The sequence below is a fragment of the Rissa tridactyla genome, chromosome 5 (assembly GCF_028500815.1).
Source record: "Rissa tridactyla isolate bRisTri1 chromosome 5, bRisTri1.patW.cur.20221130, whole genome shotgun sequence".
In the NCBI taxonomy this organism is placed as follows: Eukaryota; Metazoa; Chordata; class Aves; order Charadriiformes; family Laridae; genus Rissa; species Rissa tridactyla.
Window position 1 is genome coordinate 74872666 of NC_071470.1, and position 27106 is coordinate 74899771.

The 27106-nt window shown below is 36.5% G+C and overlaps 1 protein-coding gene across 5 annotated transcripts in view; it reads right to left on the reverse strand.

Moving 5' to 3' along the window:
* LRBA (LPS responsive beige-like anchor protein) overlaps positions 1-27106 on the reverse strand; it is a 412475-nt gene that overhangs the window by 279092 nt on the left and 106277 nt on the right. For 4 of the 5 annotated variants that reach the window (XM_054203497.1, XM_054203494.1, XM_054203496.1 and 1 more), the window contains 3 exons: positions 22129-22207; positions 21729-21862; positions 19350-19411 (listed from right to left, as the gene is read on the reverse strand). In XM_054203497.1, the coding sequence (XP_054059472.1) occupies positions 19350-19411; positions 21729-21862; positions 22129-22207 (275 nt within the window). The remainder of the gene's footprint in view (positions 1-19349; positions 19412-21728; positions 21863-22128; positions 22208-27106) is intronic. The other variant, XM_054203495.1, reaches the window with a different exon arrangement.

The following is a 27106-nucleotide window of genomic DNA, read 5'->3' on the forward strand; positions in this document are numbered from 1 at the left end:
CCAGATGGCCTATCACTGGGGCTTGCTTCCCCCGTTTGAAAACTGAGCAGAAAACAGAATTGGTTAACAAAAACACAAAGATTATTTTTTTTTTTAAACCTAGACTCAATAGGAATAAACGGACAGAGCTACAACTAGGGTATAAAAGCGTGAACCTTACAAATTCAAGGTTTCTCAATAGAGGAGGTTTTAATACCAAGTGTCAACAAAGTACATTTTTTGCTGCTTAGTGTTGCAGAATTACCTCTCAGTCAGTGACATGAAGGTTTGATCAGACATATACAAAAGCCAGTAGAACAATGTTGTTTCTTTAAAATTTAAATCCTGCCTGCCTGTCCCACGCCCCCCCCCCCCCCCCAAATAAAATAAATCCATATTTCAAATGCAGGGGAGAAGTTATAACTCTGTCTTGATCTCTCAAGGCTCAACATGTTCCAGGCCAAACATACTCTCTTATAATTTTTAAGTTGCAGCAATGTATTACAATTTTTAAGTAGTCAGAATTAAGAGCAGAACAACTGGAATTTGTGATGTATCATCATGAATTATAAATGTATCTCATTTTTTATATAACTAGTTTATATGCATTAATAGGAAGAAAACACTCTAAGCGTCAGCTAAGTTTCATTTACTTATTATCACATATGGGGGGTTTGGGGTGGTGTGTTGGGTTTTTTTAAAGCTACATCAAGTAACGTCATTGGTCCTTACTTCTACCTACATTTTACTAATATTTCTCCCACTGTCCTTCCCCCAGTTCTCCCCTAGTGTCTGAAACAGCTTTAAGAAGCATTTATTCTTATGACAAAAATACCTTTTAGCTGCTAATATTCTGAACAAAATAGCACATGCAACTAATCCTCATAACAGGGTTTTTTAACTGTAATATCAAGTTCTAAATATTGAACTCCACATGATAATTGAAACTATTCTCTGTTAGCTTAAACGTGTGAACACTCAAGAAAAGTAAAATAATTTTTTCTACTTATGACACTGTCCATCTGTTGCTCCTCTCTTTAAGAGAGCTCCCTACAATACTTGAAAATTTAATTGGTGAAGATGGAGGTTGCCAAAAGTGAAAAGCAAGTGCATTTATCATGATACTTTTCAGCATTTTTCTCTACATCAGACATCATCAAAGAAGGCGTTAGTCTAAACAATTTCATAAATCACGGCTGAACACACCCTAAAGCTAATTTTAATAGCTGAAAGAAAAGACTAATGGTCATAATCTTTCATGATCCATTCAATATTTCCCCACAGTATATGTTCTCCCTCAAACAATTACACTCAGTATGCATATTGCATTATTATATCAACATCTTAGTTATCCATCTCCCAAAGGTATTAGGGGAAAAAAACACGTTAAAAGCCTCAAACTCAACCACTAATGCAACTAAATAACTACAAAACGCATTTCAGCACTTTCCTAAGGAAGGACTGTAAGGGAAGATCAACAAAGTCAATAATTTCATACCTGTTCTAAGCTATACTTAATTGACCATCATTTCCTACAGTTATAAATGCTTAGTAACCGAGAGACATAATCTACTTTTAATGCTTTTGGTCACTGTACACTCAGTAGTGAAGCAGGGAAAAAAAAAACAACTTAGAAGCACTAAACACTATCACAAATAGCTACAATGAAAAACAACTATTACAAGGAGATAAATAAGGAATCACATTTTATTCAAACACTATGTCTGATGTGGAAATTTCCTAGTTCATTGTTGTTTCACCTACCTCCTTAATGGAATCTGTAAACACTTCTGTAAGTACTTTAGATAAAATGCAAGTACTATATCCTTTCCTGAAATGGTGCTCAAACCTCATCTGAATTATAATTCTGTATAGAATAATATATTACATTTCCTATAGCTACAGCACAAGTCTGCCATAAGCAAAATTACATCCCAGTCCTCTGTAGCACCAATTTTATATCATCAACAAGTGTCATTAACACATTCTGAATGCACAAGGATCATTAATTGAAAACATTAAACAGCACTGGTCTTAAACCCCTCCCTTCAGAAACTAATAATCTCCCTCAAGGTTTATATCATGACCTACTGTTGTCCCATTTGAGTGAGGTTGGGGGTTTTTAATCTACTTTACAGTGTTTTTTTTAATTAATTCTAACTAACGATGAGTCGTATGACAGTACAAAATGCTCTAATAAAACTCACATTAATTACTACACTTCCTTTGTCTAGGAAATATATTTTGGCTGAAGACCACAACATGCATTAGACTATAACCAACAGCGAGATTAGTCTAGAAAAAACAATCTTTAGTAATTCTGTGTTCCATTTTATTTCATTTCAGCTACATATGCATGTGTAGTTATCTCAGTCTTCAAATACATTGAAAAGTCTTTTATATTTCTTGATCCTTTTATTTCCTTTCTCAAAAATAAGGCATGTCTCTAATCATATGGCTTCATCAGATACGAGAAGTTCTTTAAAAATTCTGCACTGAATTTGAATTTTCCAGTGTCAACTCTATTAGTTAGACATTTTCTTCCATTTGTTTTGGCTCCCTACTCATTCTGAATATCCTTGTTCAGACATAATACTTCGAGAGGGTCTTATTTACCCAAACAGGCCTGCCCAAAAGCCTTTTCTGCAAGCAGCAGGTAGTAGAAGCCAACTTCAAAACAAAGAAACGCAGGTGGTTCTTTACACAGTGCATTATAGATCAGCAGAACCCATTGCCAAAGGATGTTGTGGTGACAAAAAGTTCAATAGCACCAAGAGGAGCTGCAGAAGTACGTGGAAGGAAAATACATTGACATCGACTAGAAACATGGAAACTACACGCAGTTCAGAAAATACCCTGAGCTGAAAATAGCTGGAGAGTGGAAAAGTATCATACACGCTTGTCTTATTTTATTCTTCTTGAGAACCCCTCTGTCTCCAGTTGGAGACATGACAACAACCAAGGTGGAGCCTTTATCTAACCCAATATAGCCATTCCTAAACTCTAATCACTCAAACCAATGCCAAGAAAATTTTGTTGATAAACATTTTTGTTGGTTTGTCATTGGAAGTGCTTGCCTGTAGGCAGCAAATGGACATGTCCCTCCTCACCTGTACACTTCTAGGAAATAACTGTAATCACATTTCAAACAATTAACCCAAAACATATATTCTTTAAGCTATATAAAAACATTCGCAAGACCAATCCACCAACTGGTCTGATGGCTAAACAATTAAACATGGATCTTTAACAGAATATTTAAAACATTTGCAATAGATAAAAACTGCTCTACTGCCAACTGTAGCAAACTGTACTACTACTTTCATTCATATACACATACACGCGCATACTCCCTAATAATTCATTTTTCTCCGGAACATAAAAAAATATCCTCCTAACAAGGCTAACATATTCCACAATTAAGAATTATATCTAATGATTGAAATACACACTCATAAGCAAGCAAAAAAGGGCAAATTCTTTGCTAATCCGTCCTTCCCATAAAGCTGGTGGAGCTTTAATAATTTATGTTGGTTATGAAACAAAGGAGAAGGATGACTTTGGTACTGACAACTATGAATGGAGCACTAAGGAGCAGGGTGGGAAAATGTGTTAACATATGACCAAGAGACATATTATATCCTAGAGTAAAGGTCAGATCTGCATAAAAAACTTGTTCATAGAGAGATATACTAATCTTTAAGTGCCTAAAGTAAACTATCAAGAACTTTTCAGCAGTGTTTGCACTTGGTGTCAGCACTCTCTCAGCACCACATCCACTACAGGCTTGAATGAACTCAGCAATAAAGAACATATAGTGAAAAGTAGATTATATCTCAGCTGGGTTCTTCATAATTAAAAAAAAAAAGTTAGACTGCATGTTAAGCAGAATATCTGCAAACATAAATTACTTTTAAAGAGTTAAAGCATGCTTAAATTACTTTAACCTACAAAGCTCCATTGAAAAAAATTAAAACCAACATGGAATTATGGGAAATCATATCTAGAAACTCTGTGTAGCAATTTAATATCAAAATTAGCACATGCTAGTGTATGAAACAGAAAAATTTTGCAAGGATGCAATGCACTTTAATGAAAGAGTAACACAAAAACACGTTTGGAGACAATGTTATTCAGTATATATGAAGTCACACCTGGGTGCTCAAATAAAATTTAAAAAACATAAATCAATAATAGAAGAACTATCAGAAATTGATTCAGAAAAAAAAATCAGTAATTAAATTCAAAGTCCTTTCTCTGCAGAACACCACTCTCGCTGAACCTTGACACAGAGAAAAGAGAGCTTGCAAAAATATTTACTACTATCCCAAAAATTCAGAACATTTTGTCAGGGGGAAATCTTATCAAACAGGCTTGGATTTATTGAAATTTAAACAATGGATACTATTCCCCACTAAACAATGGCTTGTCTATGAAAGCTTTAACATGGCATCTATGTAACAAGTCAAGCTCTCTCACTAATCAATACAGAGGTTTTGATTTCAATAAGGGTGATAAAAGTTGCTCTAACCCTGGCCAGCTACAAGCTCTCAACAGATGATCATCATTAGGCCTCTATCGGGGTTCCACATACTCAGGCTGTACAAATGTGTCCTATTAGTACATGGTCTGTCTGTTTGGCAACTCCAGGCTTAAGACAAATGGCAGCTGCTGCCCTTCAAGGTCTGAAGTCAAGTCCTCAGGGAATCTAAAAGTCCAACTGGAAAAATCAAGGCCTGTTCATTAGAGACTGCTCCAGGGGAAACTTGCAAGGCTGCCATTAGAACTATATAAAAGAGCTAATTATTTTTGTAAGACTTTTAAACTATCAAACACACCCAGTTACAATAAAAAGTATTTACTACTGGCATTCCATTAAAAAGACATTGCTTTTTGTCAAAAAATCAGCTAGTGACAGTACACAACTAAAGTCTTTGTATTAAAAATTTTAATGAGTCTTCTAGGAGAAAGTTGTGTAAAATTTAACTAGATGAGATAACTTCTCAAGTGGAGGTATAAAACCAAGCACGGTGTTGTGGGAAAATATTCCAAACACATTCATATCAAACTAACTAATGAACTATAAAGGTGGGCTCAGATTGCCTGTGTGTGTGATTATCTACCCCCGGAAAAGACAAGAAATTCAATAAACAAACACGTGCAGTGTTGCAAAACTGACTAAAAAGAACACGTAGCATTCCTGTTTCAAACCTATGCTGTTAATGAACAAATGGAAACGCTGCCGTCTACTAGTGCATTAATAAATCAGTCAAAAAGGCACATGGCCCGGTTGGTATCAAACACAAAGACTGAGCAGAAAAAAAACAAAACGCAAAAGTGTTCAAGTATTTTTCCTCTGATAAAACACAGAAACAAAGATTATAATAATGATGGCTACTTACCTAAAATATACTCTGGGAAGAGTTGGAACACTATTTTTTTTTACTCATAACCACAAAATTATCTACTATTTTAACTATGAAACAGAATCAAAGTTTCTTACACTGAAATATTTTTCCAGCTGCACAGCATGACAACAGTGGATTGAATTCTAATGGTACAACAGATCACTGCTATAGAGTATTTATTACAAATCTTTTAAAAGTGCTATATGAAATTCATTAGTGTTCCTTAATCAATTCTTGGATCAACATGCACATTAGCTTCCGACAGCCTAATTCAAAAAAGCAATTACAACCCTAGTCCTTATGTAAAAGGACAACAGAGAAAAGCTATGTTAAACCAGTTTAAAAGAATGAAAATGTAAAGAAAACAGATTAGGAATGATTTATATCAATGCCTAGTGCTGAAGTTAATTACAGCTAACCCAATAAAATAGTGCCTTTATTATTGTACAGCAAGTAATAACCTTAGACGCAGAAAACAGAACTCTCTGCTGACTTTTGCATGCTCAATTCCACAGCACACTACATTAAGAATTAAAGAAGTAGTAAATAAGCCATACAGAAACAGCAGTTTTTTAACTAAAAGCAGAAGACTCCCCTGCTGTTTAACCATTTGAGATATTCCATGTAAACAGAGCTTCCCATAAACTGGTATTATGTTGTCGGTGGTAAATGCCTAAAACTACCTTGTAATGAGAGTTTAATTTCAGTACTTAAAAGTTTGAGTTCAAGTCACAATATGTTTTTATAGATTCTGAAAATAAATTATACACATATAGAGCTGGAGCAGTTTGCATATTTAAGTACTACGTTGTTCAGTAAAATGCCAAATAAAAAACTGTCAGCTTGTCTGACAATGGCTTTTATGCTATGAGATTACTCTCAAAGTGACAACTGTTGTCTTCTCTACAAACTACGCAACTCTATCCTAAAAGATACCGTATTAAGAGAGATACACTACATGAAATGTTACAGCACATACAATCTTTAACAATTACATGTAGCCAGAAAATCTCAACACAGGTTGCAGCTGTCATAATTTATGGCGACACCACATATTCTTAAAAGAGGATTTTACTAATGAAAGAAAACTTAAATCACTTAACCCAAAAGTTCTTATAAAATTATGAAAATATCACTGACTGTAATCCGAAAGCTCACATAAAATTACGAAAATATCACTGTCTGCATAAATAAAATGCTATCGATAATAACTACCACAGCATAAAAGTTGCATATCATCAAAGCTCCCAAACTTTTTTGTATCTAGCTTCAGAAAAGTATGAACATGTATATGAAAAACAGTTATTACATGCCTTTTATAGTGACCTAACTCATGACCCGATGAATATAATTTTGCCCCTAGAACTAATGTCGCATTAAGATGAAACAGGTAAGTCTATGTTAAACCTTCCTTTACGGTTCCAGTACAGCAACAAACTGTAGAATGGGGAAAAACTGAATGAGCGGATCACTGATTTCAGGTCCATAGTTTCTGATGGAGGAAGCAATTTGCCTGGGCAGCCTCTCCCTTTCTCTCTCCCACCGGCGGGCTGTTGCCATGACTCCTCATGAAACGAAAGTAGGGGTCAGGTTTGAGTTCATCAAGCAGCAAACCTTTTCCACCACAGACTCCTCTTCAGGTTCTTTAACCATCAGCTATTTTCAATGCTGAAAGACAGTAGCTTCAGGAAGAACAGGAACAGAAATCTTAAGTGTTAATTGAGAAATCAAAGTACCAAGCAGTTCTGTAAACATGCAGAAACGGGAAGCAAGAAACTATAAGTCAAAGGAGATGAGTCAAAAGAACAGAAGTGAGGAAAAGGGACAACATAAGATGAACAAAGGGAAGAGATCCAAATAATCAAGTTGCAGTGCCAGTATCGTTTTTATGGAGAAAGGAAAACAAATCAAGGAATAGCAGGAGTATAAGGCAACAGCCTCTTGATTTCAGTGCTTTTTTGTTTCACTGTGATTTTGAGTTTTTGTAAAACCACTAGATGGAAAAAAACGTCTTTCAAAAACTTGTAAGTACAAGAAAATCACAGCATACTCACTGCTGCACAGTTGCCCTAGTAGTGATGGACTGATCCTACTGATAGCGACATACACCGTCACCACCACCAAAGAGCAGCAACCTTCCTGCTCAACGCCTGATAAGCTTTAGCTAAATAAAATTAACTAATGAAAAACTCAACAATATACACAGTGAATACTATTTTGGAGCTAAAAGCCCATTTATATGACCCTTTTCCCCAAACGTAGCTTAGTTTCAATTTAAACTCTCATAACAGCGATGGGACGGGGTCGGGTGCTGCTGTGGGGGGCGGCACGGGGTTCGGTGAGGAGGGTGTGTGCCCAGGCGGATGACCGGCACTCAGCCAAGTCCATCTATGAGTTTCACACCTGCGATATCGATGGGAACGATGTTTCCTTGAAATTATTTAAAAAAAATTTTTTACTGCGTCCAGTTCTGGAGCCCCTGCTACAAGAAAGATATGGACGTGCTTGAACGTGTCCAGACAAGGGCCACAAGGATGATCAGAGGGCTGGAGCACCTCTCCTGTGAGGACAGACTGAGAGAGTTGGGGTTGTTCAGTCTGGAGAAAAGGCGGCTCCGAGGAGACCTTATAGTGGCCTACCAGTATCTTAAGGGGGCCTACAAGAAACCTGGTGAGGGACTTTTTAGGATGTCAGGTAATGGTAGGACTAGAGGGAATGGATTAAAACTAGAGATGGGTCTATTCAGATTGGACGTTAGGAAGTTCTTCACCATGACGGTGGTGAGACACTGGAACAGGTTGCCCAGGGAGGTGGTGGAAGCCCCATCCCTGGAAGCTTTTAAGACCAGGCTGGATGGGGCTCTGAGCAACCTCATCTTGTGGGAGGTGTCCCTGCCCATGGCAGGGGGGTTGGAACTAGATGATCTTTAAGGTCCCTTCCAACCCTAACAATTCTATGATTCTATAACAAACGCACGCAAACAATGAACAAGATTCCTGCTATCATTGTACCTTTGAGGGAATAAAATCAAAGTGTGTAAATCAATTCCAGCTCTTCACTCAAAAGACAGGATGTCCAAACCTGTCCCTTATCACTCCCTTGAGTAGCCCTATCCTAATGCAGATCTTTTAGAGAAAAAGATGTTAAATCAAATCAAATTTAAAAAAAAAAAGTGGGAAAACTAACGTGTGTCTCTTTCATTACATTCCACTTGCACACTACATTCCCTTCCTCATTCTGCATCTGTTGTCTTCACTTAGACAAAAGTATTCTGGGTGTCCATTATTCCACTGCTACGCGACACCAGGCAACACAGAGCTCTATTCTCATCTGTTCCTATATGTTGCTACAATAAACATGATAAATAATAATCTGCTCCTTTCACTGCAAATCCCCCCCTGCACTCACCAAGCAAATCTTCCAGAAAGGAAAATATTACCATTTCTGGTTTAAGTAGAAATCAAAATAAATGTCTTCGTAAATATTCAGAAGGTACTGGAAAATACAACTGATTCTTCTGAATCAAATTTGTCTTGGAACTAGGATTTAATGCCTAACAGACTTGCACTGCAATATCATATTGATTGCTGCATAATCTGAATTACAAGCTTTTTCACTTAAACAAGTTATCTTAAAATATTTATTGAAAGATTAGTGCATCATCAACATCTTGGATGAGACAGATGTTTTTGCAGTTGCAGAGATATGTAAAAAGGCACAGATGAGTATAAATAAGACTAAAGATTAAACAATAAACCGAACAGTACCACTATGCAAAGCTGCTCCTGCCAGAACTTTGAGTAAATAGCACTGCTCCCCAAATCGTAAGTTTCTTAAGCAGTTTTGCTTGGAAACAGAGACACATTATTTGGTTTATTAACAGGAACAAAAATGTTCACATATTTGTAATCAACATAAAGTCAGCAACAAGCATTGCCGCTCACTGAACTTTCCATAATCTCATACCCCTCCCCTCCACTAACCTTCCTTCCATAGTCTCAAATTAAACAGACTAGCTGTAAAACAGCAGGGTGTCAAATTAAAGCACACTTTATTTTCAGAGGTCTCCACACTTCGCGGCTGACTTCCTGTCAGGAAGAGTTCCATTTCAGTGCAGAGCCCCATCAGCAGGGAGCTCACAGAATTAAGTGCCAGTTGATATTACTTTGTTTTGCATTTACCACCCATGAGAATATTGTTCAAAGATCTAGTTATAAAGTCAGCATGGTATCATCCTTCTGACTAGACTGCCAAGCCACAGGGTGTGCTCTCACTGCACAAAACTCACCTTAAATGGTGATGTTTTTTTAAGTCCTAGTGTGCTGGTGAAGCAACAGGATGCCTTTTTTCTTCAGAAAAGTCTTGCTTCTGAAGCTAAATTATGTTCCCTTACTTTTGAACATCTGCAGCAGTGTACATTCATGGAAATGAAGCTGTCCTGTTCCCCTGTCACACCCCCAAGACTCACATTTACATTAGACAGTCCACTCTCCTCCCTAAACATAAAAATGTATGTATTAATCATAAAAATTCTCAGCAGCACAGTTTTAAAGACTAATATTTTTAGCTGTAACAGACATCTTTTCCATGAAACTCACACCAATTCAAGAGAATTGTTCTTAGTAAGAGCCTATAATATCTGAAAAGCCTATAGAACAATCACTAAAGATTGTAAAAAAAAAAAAAAAAAAAAAAAAGGAAAAAAGAAATGGTCCTCATTTTCCCCCCAGAACTTTACTGCAGGCAACAATTATGTTTTAGTAAGATGACCTCTCTCCACTCCACTGTGGCAAACTACTTCTAAGAACAGTTTTATGGTTTTTAACCCTATCTTTTATCCATTCCTCTATCCAAAGTCTGCAAGTCACGTTGGCTTCTCCAAGTGTATTGTTCCAAGAAGCAACACTTCACATCAGTCCACACTAAAATACCATGGCTTTACTACACCCATCCACTTGTACCTCTCTACACACCCTCTTAGGCTAATATATAGCACCCATCCCAATTCCTTTACGTATAAACGTATTTTTTAATTTTTGTTCAAAACCACAGAGCTCGCAATTACTTTCCAGAAAACAGCTGTGTAGTATAAGCCAAAAAAACCTGGTTCTTTCAGACTACTTTTCTCAGTTTGCAGCTGCAGCTAATAGAGCTTACTTTTGTGGAACATTTCAAAATACAGCAGCTGCAAATTGCAGAAGGCACTTTCCAGGAGGTCAAAAGTAGGCCTAGATGAAATGAGTTTTAGTTAGGAAGCCATTTCTATTGCTTTGATGATTATTTTTATCTAATACACAAAAACATCATCCCCATTTAAGAGAAGTGTAACATATCAGATATTCTTCTGTTTTTCTCATACTAAGTGTAAGACAACACAGTTTTTACTCATCTTAAAATTCCACAACATGCATTTCATCTCCACACTGTGGAATGAGCAAGCCTTTAAAATATCCTCCTAGACTAAGAATTATGGAAAGATATAAGGAGATAAAGCCAAAGTACTAGCTCACACATTTTAACTACTGTGACTACTACCTGTCAGGATATAACTATAAAGTGCTTATTGCATCATTAAGTCAAGAAAAGGTCACTTATTATTCATGCAGTATTGGCAAATCATTCCCAATACATTCCAACCTATTTCCACACATAAGGCAAAAGCAAAGTCTAGATTATAAACTTCTTTCGTTTCTATTAGTAAGCAAACTGTCGATACGCATCCACTTGACGGACGCGCGCAAGAAACAATATTCTATCAGAATTTATTTTTTTTAAATTTAGCCAGTGACGGACACAGCTGTTTTAAACTTCATATCTGGAGGCCATACTAATAGTAAGCAAAGCACATTATTCCTGAAGCCAATAACTACACCTAAGATAAAAGACAGTATTCAAATATATCTTAAGCACAGGAAACTTTGCTAAGGGGTCCAAGAAGTGTGAACTTCAGTGATTATTATGAAGAATAATAGGAGTTTGAAAGAAACTCCTATTTAACCATGTTAGAGTGCTCTCCAAGCAATTCAGTGGAATTCAACAGGTTAAATATTGCAGGCAATTACAGGCAATTAAACTTTCAAACAATTTAGAAAGCAACAGGACATCAAAGTAGGAATGAATTCCAACAGACAAATTTTACGTTACCCTGACGTTTCACACAGAATATATTACAATAACCTAGTTCTGGAGACACAAAATCTACATACCGCTTAAGTCAAAGAAAAAAAATAATATACGCACCTAATTTAAAATGTAATTTCAACATACTCCAGTTCAAAGGAAAGGTTTTCCCAGCTGTTTCCATTTATTTCAATCTTATCAGAATTGCACTTCAGACAGCTATCTACCAAACTGATCTCCAGTTTCAAACACTTAGAATGTATAACATAGTTCAGTGAAGCAAGCAGCAAAATATCCACAGTACAAGTAATCCATTTGTAATTATTCCAAGTACTCTGCTTAGTGACACATACCAAGCATGAAAGTTGTTAATATACATTTTCAGCACCCAAAGTGAGATCCTCAGAGACGGAGGTAAAACTCCCACTTGTGAAGGAAAGAAGCTACACCATTCATAAAAAGAAACCCAGGTATATCAAGTGTAACAGAGAATCCAAGGGATCTAGACAACAGATTTGATAATTCAACCTTCTGTTTTGTTAGAAAGAAACTTACTGACAAGACAGTATCTAAAATCCAAGCACTAAAGGACTGTGTTTAAGGAGTTTGGACTCCACTGCCAGTGCCCTCCCACATCTTCCAGGCCTTTCACTCCATTTCTCCAGAGCTAACCCTACTGACCACTGGCCAAACAGCTCGTTGTGTTGCCATCAAGTGCCTTGCGGTGCAGGAGAATGCAGAAGCCCTAAACTTTATCCCCAAGATCTTACAGAAAAGAACTGATGGCTTCATATATCACAACCAAAGAAGGAAACTGCAATTGAGGACAACGCAGATGAATCACCACGGTGCTTTTACAGATTAAGAGAGCTTAATTTCTTTCAAAACTGGACTCCTCCACATTCCTGGTAAATGCCCTTAAGCTTCTGGACTACTAGCTGTTTTGGGAGGATATGTTGAAATTTTTCCTCTGGCAGATTATTCTACTTAGTGATAATAATAACTATTACCTGAAACATTAATTGAAACTTCTATACTTCGATAGCACGGCCCCTGCCTACTGTGGGATCTATGTTCCCCTCTCCCTAGCTTTGACCACAGTCTCCATCCTGCAAAACGAAGTCAGCGTAAACGAAAATATACATTGCAGGGGGAAAAGAGTCACAAGAGTTTTTGAAAAGGAAATAGTTTATAACGTAAAATCACTTCACTGAAAATATCCTGAAGCAGCACTGTACATAAAGCTCAATGCACATTTCCCAACTACTTTCCATCCAATAGCATCTTAAAGAAGAACAGGATAAGAATCTTCCATTTTGTATAACAGTTACAAGGGCCATGTGACATTTGTTACAAGATTACACTAGGAGTGTTCCTACTACTGCCTGCATAACAATTAATAACATGCTTGGCAATCCCATGTTTTCAAACGTTAAGATTTATACAGATTAATACGCCTAGCTCCACTTGGAGCGGACCTGAGGCAGCTTCAGAATCTAAATAATGCATAGCTGAGTAAGATGTTCTTGAACACCCTCACTTCCTTCCACAGCCACCTCACCTCTACAAAAAGCTAGGCTGGCGAGATATTCTTCCAACGCTCAAATTCTTCAAAAGAGCGCAAGCAAAACAAAACCAAACAAGAATAAAAGTACACTATGAAGTCTCTGTCACGCCCGCAGGTGAAGTATTTTTCCGTGCATCTCAATACAGTGCCGTCGTACTAAATGAGAAACACCGAAAATTTCGTAACATTGCAGAGAAAGTTAGCAATACAAGGCAAGGCAAACGCTCACGGGCATGACTCATGCAATGTCTTCCCCTGAACTAAACAATTTAGACTTTGGGAAGCCCTTTTTTCTATTTTTCTTTATTAAGATCTAAATCATGTTCGTTTGCCTAACAGTTATGTTTCTAACCATTTTATCACAAAAGCGGTCTATTACTGAAGTGCTTGGGGTTTTTTTACTCAACTACAGCTACATTCGTCTTTGGTAAAAACAAAGATCCTTTTGCAGAAGTTCACACTGTATAAAAAGAAAAACTTCTGACTCCTGATATCTTCTAAAAGGCTTTTAAAAGAAAATTAGAACACATGTTAAAATTGATAGGAAGTCATTTGGCATCTTACAAAATCCCTACAAAATCTACCCTCTGTACCAAAACAAAACACACAGATTTCTTACATCGTGGATCTAAAGGATTATTAGATCCTTTTAAATATTTACTTTCAGCTGTTAGAACACAGAAGTGATTAGATTGAAAAGCATTATCTTGACGAAAATGTAATAATCTAAACACTTGGGGCATATAAAAAGTACTCAAACTGCATTTATTCTCTTCCTATCTAAACCCGGATATTGTTAGAGTTTTGGTGCTTCTGTCGAGTTCAGCTGCCGTGGTACCTTAGTGATTCAGCCCTTCAGATAACCTATACCCAATTCAATTAAAACTTCATAGTGATCACTATAGTTATCCATCACATCAAATTGCACTTAAAAGTAAATTAGGAACCAGTGCAGATCACAGAGCATCAGTATAACGTGTTCTCTCTGCAAGTAACAAACACTGAACACCAGCCATCTTCTACATCAACTAAGATCTCCAAGTAATTCAAAGGCTTACCACACTTTAGAACACGCTGCAGAAAAGCGGAAAGCCGTTCCCGAGGTAATGAATTTGGATCGTTGATACAAAGCTTTTTTTTCTGAGTACAAGATACCCAGAAAAGCCTGAAGATCCTGTTGCATTTTACAAACATTTAAGTACTAGGGTGGAGGAGGGCTGTGTGCATGCAAAAAATCCCCTGAAAAAATCAAAATCTTAACTACCATCCTATTGCTTTTCCTTAAGGGAAATACGCCATCATATTGTTTGTACGGGTGCATGACTGCATGGCACGTGTTGATATTGTTTAAATAATTAAGATTCCTTATGACAGTAAGAGATATGATGCAACTAAGATACTGCTCATGCCAAAGATGAATACTGACTTCTTTACAAGCAACAGAATCCGTTAGCAAAGTGACTTAGTAGCACATGAAAGAAAGATCACGCTAAAGAAAGATCACGCTAAAGAAAGATCACGCTAAAGAAAGATCACGCTAAAGAAAGATCACGCTAAAGAAAGATCACGCTAAAGAAAAACCTTTTTCAAACGTTTCACCATTTAACCACTGACAATTGGTTTGGTGAGTTGAGATAGACAAGAAAAAAAAAAAGCAAGCTGAAGGCCTATAAGTTCATCTACACAGGCAGTAAGACCAACTTTCATAGTGTAATTTTCTTCTGCTTTAGTATTACTAATCAGCCTCTGCTGTATTTTTAAGATGCACGCGCACTGCCTTGGATCGTGCTCTTCTCTCCAAAAAACAACTCCAAAAAATATCAGCACAGCGCATGACATATTCAGCCATAATCATATTTCATTGGGCCATATGTGCAGACGCTATCACTGCACACACACACAAAAATCTGGAGTATCAGAGTTTATGCTTCCCTCTTCCATCTCCCCATGAAAGATATACTTTATCAAGGTCCAATATAAATCTAATAGCTACAGCTGTGTAGTTATACTGCAATATATCATATTAATATTTCTCGAAGATAAAATACCTAGAGAGTAAATGTATTAAAACATTGGTCTTGGGTTTATATATGCCATCAGCTATCAAGAACGTGCCCTTAATCCCTTTGAAACAACAAGGGGCAGAGAAAGGAGGAACCAAGTAGCTTTTATACCTTGCACCAACAAGCAGGGCATATGTGCAGGTAACGGTGGTGAAAGGGTCATAAAAGTTGCTGCAGTATTCATTAATTCTTAATTGCAAACTTTTAGAAAGGTTGGGTGGCATTCCACCAATTTTAAAAAGTGATACTAGAGCTGAACAGTATTTGAGTCAGTTAGTATAAGTTTATTTTATGGTCTAGAAAATTTAGATTCAGTAGGAAAAAAAAGCTCTTAAGTCAAAGATAGATCTGACAAGAACCACCTAATTAGTTCTCTTACACATATTCCACTGACAATTCCGTTGATTTACTACCGAAAGAAGCATTTTTCAAGTGCTGCAAATTCTGTAAATTCAGAGGCATGAAGGAAAATTATGGAACCTATTTCACCTATTTTTGTACCTTTTCACCTTGGAGGTACAATAATGGGACAAATGCTTCATGTGTGTGAGCAACGGATAAATGTTTTCAATACCTTCATGAGAGAGTGGGGAAGAACACAGTTTTTCTTACTTAGTCATGGATTTCAAGAAAATATCTGACAAATGAAAGGAAGCACAGTAGCATATTTGCTTCATGGATAAACATGCACTCAATTCATAAATGCCCCTTCGTGTTTTAAGCATAGAGCGAGAGTCCTTCTAGATGAAAATATTTTATTCAGGGGTGATATCACAGTTTCTCCCCGCAGAAGCCTTGTCTCACAATAGCATAGGAGCACCTTTAACATTCTGACGTCACTCATTTAAAAGGGATAATAGACACAGGACTTCTCTCTTTTGGCTGGTTTAATTACCCCGACAGGATGCCAGGCCAGACTAGATGGTGCTTCTAGGTTCACTGTACTGTATGCATTTCTGATAAATGGGAAAAGAATAGATGACCTGGCAGAAGGCTCAGACAATAACATGTGATTTACAGGACATGAACGCAGCTACTATAAGATTTATCTGACAGCCCTCTCCGATAGTGGACTGTTGAGTATCCGATGGAATGATTTCTAGTCTGGAAAGTCTGCTACTGAGTAGCCATACACATTATTTATTTATTAGATGTTTTGGGTTGAAACCATTTTTAAATGATGCACTTCACAATGCTCAGCCATAAATTTAGTTTTAAGCCCTGGAAGGGAGGTAGTGTTATTGGAATGTGTGTCAGACTGAATTAGGATGAGCAACAGAACGCTTTTATAAAGTGGCCTTGAATGCAACGTCGATTCTTTCAAAAATGATATTAATGTCAAATAAGCAGGAACACTTTGCAGTAATATTAAATGAAGGATTTCTTTATGTTTTGATAGATTTATATAAATCCAAGTATACACACAGAGACACATCTCAAAATGTAGCGTGTCTATCAAAAAACACAACTGGTTTCGTCTTAGAGAAAGCCTTTTGTCTGTGTCTCAAACCACCTGTTTCTCTCTTTACCTTGTGTTAAACATAAAAGAACGTATCAACACATAAACACAAAACTAAAATACAAAAGCAGCCGTCTTTCTCCATATGCCTAAAGGTAGGAACTTTACACAAGAGAAGAAATTAACCAGGTGTCACAAATAGTTTCACAGAATGGTATCATTTCAATTTTTTTTTAAAATCACTTCCCCTGTGAAAGAGTTTTATTTTCACAACTCTATGAAGAAATTACTTGAGAGATAATATTATTCTATTTTGCACGTCTGAGAAAGGAAAAAAACATATTCCAGCCATAAATCTAAATAAACAGCAGAAAAATTTCAGATGTTTCAGAAAGACAATCCAAGTGCTTACATCACGTACACAATATTTAAAACAAATTTTCAGAAAGAGGTTAGCATAAAAAACACCAAAGATATTAATCAGAGTAATCTTTCAATTTCATAAAATGATGGCTGACAAATTTGTGAAGTTTTAAATCAAATTTGCAGATACTTACTTTGTAACTATGCCACATTATTTATGTGATTAAAAACTAGTTTTTGACCTGATCTTTTGATCTTTGGCACTTCATCCTCTCCATCTCCTCTTAAAAATTAATTAAAATTTTAGCAAAGAATATCACTTCACTTCCCACCCTATCTTGGGTTTAAAAAAAAAAAAAAAGAAAAAAGAAAAAAAAGGGAAAAAAAAAATCAATCAAGCTCAACCCCATCTCCTCCCAGTATCTGTAAAATGTCGGCTTGAAATTCAATTTCATATCTCTCAAGCTTTCATGGAGCAAAAGACAGTTCACTTCTTAACAAAATAAATCACTTCTGTGATTGCCATGCTGACCTCTTTGAATTAGGAAAATTCAAAGTGAAAAATGTAATTATCACCCCAGAACAATCTGTATACATCTGGAGCTAATTTTAGATTCATTTCTCACATCATTTTTCATATTCTGCCAAAAATTACAGCTGCTATGTAACTTTAAAAAGACTTTGAGGTCTTTGTGACTTTATTGGTTTATTTCTACATTTCACAAAGAACAACCTCAGTCTCTGCAACTAGCGCTGCTAAGCAATCACGATATCCTCAATTTGATTAGATTAGCATTAAGTGGCATTGTGACACACATGACAAATAGATGCATTAGAGCACGTCATTTATTCCTTATCCTTTCCACTTCCCAAAACCAAACAAGTGACGTACAGTACAGAGCACAACATGATTTTAAAAAAGATTAGATTATCCTACCAAAAAAAGAAGGAAAGGTCAGCCCCTAATTATGGATACAAGCAGCACGGATACTGAAAACTAATTTTTTAAATGGTAATACCAAGCTGTCAGGCGCATATTTAATACTCAGATTACTTTTACTCTTAGCACATTAGCAAATGAATAGTAAAACTTGTATATGGATTTCTTGGTAGCAAGGATTCTTTTCCAATTCAAATCAGCAGCAAATTCATATTCTAGAAGTCGTGAACAATGTCCATTTCCAGAACTGCCACATATAAAATAACCATCTCTAAATTCCAAAAGTTCCATAAGGAATATTAAATCTCAGGAAAACTAGATGAGCAAAGTTCTAGATACATTCATTAATAATAAGCTCACTAGAAAACATAACTACTCTTCACTAGTTCATTGTAAAATCTATTAGGTGTAATCTCCAGAAGTAATTGTTCTTATTGCACTTTATTGACAATGCAGACTATCGATTTTTCACACCTTCTATGATTCTTTCATTTGTATTCATGAAATGTCTATCAGCACACTCTAAATAAATTTGGCAATATAGGCACTAAAACGAATAAATCGATGTGAAGAAACATTAATTTTGCATTATCCTTATTCGTCAGGCAAGCAAACCATAAGGGTTGTAAATGAAGGTCAAAGGTTTTGAAATGGGTCAGAACCCTTGACCTCTAGACCAATACCATTCCCATTAAAAAAGGCTATTTTAAAGTTTTAAGTAGGGGAATTTACTACCAGAAAGGTATCATTTTTAAGGCACCAAAAGAAAGGCTCAATAAAAACAGTCTTCCATTTAATTACCAAAAAGAAAGCAAGAAACCCCAAAAGACAATCCAATTAATACAGCATGTACAATTTTAAGAAAGCTCCTTCGACTCTGGCTCTTTTCTAACCACAGGAACGGGCAATTCTGAGGTTCTTACACATCTAAAATCACTTCGCCTTTAGGAATGTAGAATGCCCCCAGCTGCTGACAACCAGGGTTGCTTTCTTAAATTTTTCTCAAATTCTTAGTACTTGTCAAATCAATTAAGAATGACAGGGTTTCAAAAGTATTTATCACTCATTTCATAACCTCTACACAAAAGGAAAAATTCTATTCATCCCAGAGGATTCAGCATGCCAAGATGCAGAACTCAATCTGTTTCTATAACCTTAATATTTTATCGATCCTATTTTATCTTACAAAAATGACAGCGCAGAATTACTTAGGCACACCACCATCAAGGTTATGTAAATGCTCAATAGTAAGGTAACATAAAACCCTTAGCATCTTCTCTCTCCGAATGAATAGACACAATTACTATGATTTTTTTTTTTAATCAAAAGGCCTTGCACATAATCTTTTTACCTATTACACATAACCTTAAGTTTAAAGTAAAATTTTAACTGTAATTTCCATTGTGTTGAAAGACAGCAATTTCAGACAACATTGTTACTTACACCTCACCTGAGAGCAAAGAAGCATCACCAGCTCCACAACTGAACTGCTAGATTTCATGCACACAAGACCTACAAAAGCAAAAAATGGTATATATAAACGCACGCTTACATGGCACCAGCTGTTCATACAAACTGTTTTGAAGTGCAATAGATTAGAAGCATTATGACAATGAAAGGAAAGCTGAAATTCTCATGCCACTTCCAGCTCAATTTTGTACTTTATCAGCACAAAATAGAAGTATGTACATGAGAGGGAGATCATCACTTCCATGCCTCACATCTAAAGATGCAGGTAACAGTAATACATTACCTCCATTATTCACAGTTTCATAAATGTTTGTATGTCAAAATGATCAGAAGTGTGGTTAACATATGTTATATTAATCCACTGTATCTACATTTTGCTATTTCTTGAAGGATTGGGTCATTATATATGCAGAGAAGGGAAATGGCTTTATGACCTTTGCTTTCTCCATTGCGCGTTCTCCTTTCAGCCCCCAGCTATCAATCAAGTTTCCATTTTGTTTCATGGCAGCAGACATCCCAAACACTCTTATTAGTACTTTGACCTTTAACCCCACACTAAACCTTAGCAGAAGTGCAAGCAATAACCTATTATATATTCTCGATTGTTTATAAACTAATTTGACTATTATTTTTATTTGTGTTCGCGTTTATTTTGGGTGTCTACAATTGGTTTTTAGGGACAAAAATGGGGTTTGTGTGTTTATTTTTGTCTAGACAGTTCAAACGGTCCCAATAATTTCTCTGCTTTTTTTTTTTGATGATCCAATCTACGAAATAGTCATCTCTCTGTGTATATAATCTATACTACAGTCAAAATACTTTGAAACCAGATTATCTAACTAAATAGGATATTTAATTCCCTGGCAAGTAAAGCTTTAAGAAAAATATCTTTCCTGTTATTCTTATTAATTGAATGAAAGAAATTTGTTCACAAGACAGCTTCCATTAAAATGTTTATCAGCTAAAGCAATGCCCACATGTATAATCAAAAGTAGAATCCCATTTTCTTCAGTCTTACAGAAGACAATTCATACACTTTCTGCCACTTCTTCCTACCCCAAAAGGTAGGCAAGCTAAATGCCTAAACTAAATAGTTTTAATTTCAGTGAAGCTTAATGAAGTTTCAATTTTGATATCAGCTGTCTTCAGTAAAACACTTGTCAATGTTTGATTGTGTTTCTGAAACTCTAATTGTGTTTCTGACAACGTTAACCATATTCAGCAAGACATACAGAATGCCTCTCCTAATCCACAAAACAAGTTGTTTCAAAAATGTTTTTAAAAAAGAACTTTAATTCCCCAGCAAGCAAGTAGGTCTACTAGTGCAAATACAGCTCACGTGCAAGCAATCAGCTCCAATTAAGCAATCATGAGCTTCTAACATGGGACTACTTCATTACTGGAAGCTGCAATAAGCTCAGTCCCGAATTCAACTGACTGCTTTAACTGGACAAAAAAGTCAATTTTCACCCTAAAAATCAGTGGACGAAATGATTTATATGATATAACCAAATTATGAGAAAATTGGAAAACTGGTGTTCACTAGTAAATTCACAGTGTTCCAATACACGTGGTTTTTTAAATTGAGGCCATTAACATCTGCATTGCAGAACTGAGCCTTGTTTTTAAACAGAGAGAAACCCACCAGTTGAAAGAAAACTCAATCATCTCAAACTCAATCATTTTAAGCCAACACCAGGGAGAGTCATGATCGTTGTGGTGCACCTGAATCTTCATCTTCTCAAAAGAACCAGAGAATTCTTCTCAATACTGACAATGTATTCCTCTTACCTGCATGATTGCCTTCCAACTAGAAACCAAAAAGACAGAAGCAGATTCACGTGCAAGAGAGAGACCATAACATCCTCTGCTGACAAAGATCCCAAGAAGCCTTCTGTTACCACAGTAAAAGGGCAAGGTGTTCCTAACTTAACTTCCTACACTATACTCTATACTTCACTTTGTATCAAAGTGTTACCCTGACACCAAGTTTTCTTTTTAGGGCTCAGAAAATACATTTCGGACCCCAGCTTCTATGGGACAATTCCCTGGAAGCAGTGGAAACCTAAGGAAGAGACAACAGCAATTCGTCCCACATAGCAAGATATAGGAAACTACGAGATGAGATGGAGGCAGAGAGGCCGCAGAGATGGCGAAGACGAGGAGGCAATGACAATGACCTCAGAAGACTAAAGACCCGAAGGGACAGTGAAATCCAGCGGACAGCACTGTGTGGGAAGGCAGGAAGAAAGCTTCTAAGGCAGAGCCAGCAGAAAAAAAAGACATTTGGAGTCTCCAAGGTAAAACAAAGCACACATTAAAAAAAAAAAAAACAAACTTTTTTTAAATGGAAACTTACTTGTACCTTCTATCAGCAACTCCTGCCCATGGCTGCCCAAAAGAGTCCGAGAAAGAAAGGGAGCAAAATCCACAAAAATCTCTCTCAGAAGTGGGGCAGCTTTTTCCAAAGCATGTTCAAGCCTCTCTGTAATACTAGTAGAGAGATATACGTCATTAACAAAAAGAGAAGGAAGTTGCTGGAATTTTGTAGAAAGGAGTATAGTTTTTGGCAACGTTTAAGTGATACATGCATATAAGAAGGAATCAATAATCCGACACTCGTATTTTCCCAAACCTTCATTTGGTATTGAACATCAGCTAAACAACATTCTTAAGTGATGTGGAATCGGGATATCAACTGTAATATCAAAAATGTGAGCCACAGCACAGCTGTCCAGATGTTCCATTGAAGAAGTTACCTCATATTTGAAGCAGAATCCTCAGGCACTGAAGAAACTGTAGGGACAGATGGCAATTTTGAACTAGATGATCCCCTTCCTACAAGAGAAAGTAATAAACGAATTACAGAAGAAAACGTGCCAGAGGTTAAACGACTGGACCAGAAAATAAAACCTCGAGCTCAGCTTCTGCGAATCAATGGTTTTCAAGTGCGTGGTGAGGACTAGGTAAACCCTTTCACCTCTTTGTACCTCAAACTTTTCTTCAAACTTTTCTTATGACTCCTATTTACTTATATTCCTGTTTACCAGGTATGCCACGGCAAGCTCTTTCAATTTTGCTCTCGCACAAATAGAAAGTAATTCAAGGAAGCCTTGCAGTTTGCTTTGTGAAGGAAGTCAGACTAGATGGCAGTGATCCCTTCTGACCTTATAACCCATGATTCTCTCCGATTGAATTTAAGAGCACTTACAACCCTAAGGAGAGAGTACAAATAATGTCTTATACCCTTACTAGTCCTGTAGTGTACTAATACTAATATACCTAATATATAGCCAAATGGTAACATTTTAAACCATCTCTTTTGGTTGCTGGAAGTGCTCATCCAGTTTTAAGTAACTTGCCCAGAAACCCCTTCATTTTTTGGCTAAAATTAAAACATATTTGTGTCAAAATGAAGCAGAACACACAATGAGCAGGTATTTTCAACAGCCTGGCTTGAATTTTTGCAACACTAGGACGCCGACAGAGACAGCTACGATAAAATTCACCATTGCACTGCCAGCATCATTAGCGTGATGGCAGTGGTATAACCTCATTTATGAGTTATTAACTTTGCCACATCAATTATTCAAAGGTTGATAGGGAAGACTGAGTCATTTATGTATCCTATGGCTACAAAAAAAAAATATGCAATTGTGTTATGTCAAATTGACACTACATGGCTCTCATCAGCAGAGTAGGAATCTGTAAATACTAAATTCTGCTGTTCAGTATATAAAGAGAAATACAACCTCCATACTGCAGTATGGATTGGTATTAGCAATGATGAAGAGGGGGTAAGCAAGACAGCCAGAGATTTCACAGATATTTGCTGCCAGGATAGGAATGGTGACTCACAAATCTTGCATTGCATTCCAAACTATAGAGAGGAATGAATCTTAGCAGACAGATTTCTGTGCATTTCCCAAGAGCGTGACTGCTTCAAGTCCATCTGCAATCCTATCTCTTTCCAACCTTAGACCCTGTCCTATTCTCTTTCCTCTCACCTCGCCAGTTTCAGATTCTAATGCTGCTGGAAAGAGGGGGGGGGGGGGTGGGGGGGAAGAAAAGAAAAAAAAAAGGAAAGAAGCATGAAAGAAGAGAGTTTAATCATTTCAGTTCCCACATCTACCTTAGCAAAGACGTGACCCTTCTCAGAACTATAACTATAGAAAAAATCATGATCGTCCCACCCACACTGGAGTGAGCTCAGTTAAACGCAACTTGTAGGAAAACAAGCTGCTAAAATCTAGAAAGTGTCTACCAAAATGCGTCAGCTGCAGCTGTTCAAAGTCCTTCTACTTGACTGAAGTGGAATAGATTCGTAAAAAGGTGGCAAAGACAGATCCCTATACTAAGTTTATTTCTCCTGTCAAATTTCAAACTCCTGCTCCAAAACACTGGCACACAGAGCTTCCCCCTAGAAATGCTGGGGGTTTGTGCTTTGTTTGGGTTTTTTTATTATTATTTTTTTTTCCTCTATCTGGGGAAGATGTTTTTCTCTAATCTTGCTTTAAAGGCAGCACAGAAACTAATAAATTAAACCAATGCATCAAACGGTGAAAGGTTTTGCACTCATGTCTTTTTCTTTCTTCAGAAGTAGGAGGTATCTTTGTGGATGTGATTTGCTTATGCTTGTCATAAATTCAACGTGAAGCTCTTATTTTGACTTTTGTATGGGATGACAGGGTCAGAAAGAAATTTTCAGTGGCCCATATAAAATGATGGACAAGAAAGCGGGGAACAAAGAGTTAGCTGAAAGCAAGGTGGAATTTGAATCTTCCTATAAATTATTCCTCAATAATTTATCTAATAAAGACAAATGAAAGATACATTTCTGAACGTTTCAATGGTGAAGTCTAGATTCTGTAAATATTTTCAGTATTTTCATGGATATAATTCCATTTCTTTAACATCTAATTTTACATAGTCAAATCACCAAAAAGTATTTTGAGTATTCCCAAAGGAAAAGCCGTCAAATGATGTGCTAAAAATTACAACGGAGCCTCCTGTACAGAAGAACAAAACACAGCTCACAAAAGGCAACACGCCATCTAATTCAGCGGTTCCAAAGACTCCAGTTCTTTGTGGGATACTTAATAGCTACAATAATTCTTTTTTGGGGGGTTGGGTTTGTTGTTCTGTTGTTGGTTTGGTTTTGGTTTTATTTTTTTGATTGGTTTGTTTGTTTTTTTTTTTTTTTTTTTTTTTTTTTTTTTACACACATCTGTTCATACTTAAATATGCACAATACACTGCCTGTTGGCATAACAGTCATCACAAGGCTAATAAAGAGACACACGCTCAATCTGGGGTAACTTGGATGTTTTTGGTTTTTGTTTTATTTTGTGGGATGGATTGGTTTTTTTGTTTGGTTTTCTGTTTTTACACACAAAGGCACTGGTAAAAATGGCTAGAGCGGAAGGTAAAGGAAATCACTGAACACAGACAGGACTTGATTTTTTTCCTTTTAGAAATCAAAACAAATTGATTAGGTAAAAATGTAAAAATCTATCTCATTTTAAGTTAAAATCAACTTTTAAATATAGACATAACAGAAAAATCACTGATAATTTGAATTTGACAACAGCATAAGGCAGGCACCTATATAAACTGATCTACTTTTTGAAGATTATGTAAAGATATTTATGGCCTGAATTTCTTCATGCTTATCATCACCTAAATCCACATTCCAAACTCAGACATGTTTCACTAAAAGGAGTGAATCTCAGATTTATCACAGCTGAGAATTTCAGGGTTGGGTTTTTTGGGGGGGATTAGGCATGGTGATTTTTGCATTCAAATTCTGTTTTATGGAAGTACTTTTTTTACTTTATTTAACTCAGAAGTGGCTTTTTATTCTACTATTTTCTCTGCCTTTAGTAAAAAAAAAAAAAAGAAAATACTTCAGTAGCATATTTTCATCCACAGCACACATGTGGGTAAGTGCAGTAGCTACTTCAAACATGTGGAACTCAACTGACTTATCTCTTCCTTATCCTTTCACTGATAAACTGGCTCCTTCAAACTGACAGTTTTACAGACATTTGCAAGAACATAAAAGAAAATGCAAATAGATCATCTGTCTAGCACCCTTACAGTGAAACCTTATTGTTTATTCAAGGTCCCCAAGGGTCTAAACAAATAACGTCTCTAGTAATAAAATATTGTTAAAGAAACTCCTTGTGCAAGACCCTTACGGTTTTGCATATAAGCTTACAAAGTACGCTTGGCAATACACAAGGAGTGTATGATATACTTTACTCTGACAGGATGGAGATGAAGTAAAAAAAAAAAAAGAGAGTGTTGAATTAAATAACCATACCTCTTAATTTTGTACAACTGACCTACCATACATAAATACATGGATGCCCTTTATGAAAGGAGTATCTGGTAAAATAATGAGCTCACTCAAAACTACGCTTCCGGGGCTGGAAGTGTACAATGCAAGACTACAATGAAAGGTTTTACAAGCTAATATAAGGGATCTGTTACATAAACACATCTGTAGGTTAAACCAAAACAGATTTTGCAAAACAATGGTGCACGCTCTAAACAGAAGTTGCTTTAAAACAGTTTCTGTACTGAAACAGTATTAAACCACTTCAATCGCATATCATTAGGATTTGAGATTTTTAAGTGGCATTCTGCTTTAGTAACTAGCCTTCAAGTACTGGCACTGTAAAGTCGTAATTCTCTTTGGAAGAGTTACTATAATCCTGTGAATTTCTTGAACTACCTCTGCACTGATGATAACTCATTTCACATTCATTTTTCTTACTTTAGCATGTCTCCCACTGACTTATTTTATTGCGACACTTCAAGGTTATTTTCACCTCTGTATAAAAATCAATGAATACCATTCTTTGCAAAACAAGCCAACTGCAGGAAAAAATTTACATTTTCCTCCACGTCGGACTAGAAACCAGGACTAGAAACTAGAAACTCCTTTTTTATCTCCTGTTACTGCTTATTCCCAGGTTTCTTCCAAGCATCCACCTCCTTTTTCACCTCAGCCTTTGACGTGGCCTTGTTTATGACTTCACACTTTAGGGAACAGCCCATGTCTCTGCTCAGGAGCAGCAGAAATCCTGCTGGCAACGCTGTGTGGCTCAGAGGCAAAACAAGTGAAGCTCAAAGAACTTCAAGTAAAAAGGGGAGGAGGGAGGCAACAGAAATTGAGCAGAACTTCTCTGTGTTTTCTACACTTAAGAGTATCAGTAAGAACAAGATACAATTCAGTCCTGCTTCGTACAGACTCTTCATACTCCTTTTTTAATAAAAGTCATATTTGAACAACCATTTGGAAAATGAATAGCGAAAGCCTCAAAATTGCATTCTTTAGAGCGAAGCACTAATAAAACACATGTGAAATCCTTCAAGCACATAAACAGAGAAACGGCATCAGAGAAAACAGTGGGAGTGCAAACTGCGAAACAGTTCAAAAACGTTCACACCACTTCAGACCATTACAACTGTAATTGAAACATTTAAAAGGAAAACTAAGTGACAAACAAAACTACAAATATCCCACTAGCGTACTGACAACAGCTCAGACAACTCTGCCAAGTCCTGCCTATCCAAACATTAGTCCTGCCTTTCCAATAGCCTTTCTTGGACCCAACATGTGTGAAATCCCTGCATGAAATCTCACATTCAGACTATGAGCCAATCCAAGGAAGAAACAACCCAAGCAAATTCCTCCGCCTTAGATTATTACTAGTAAATATGCTCTTT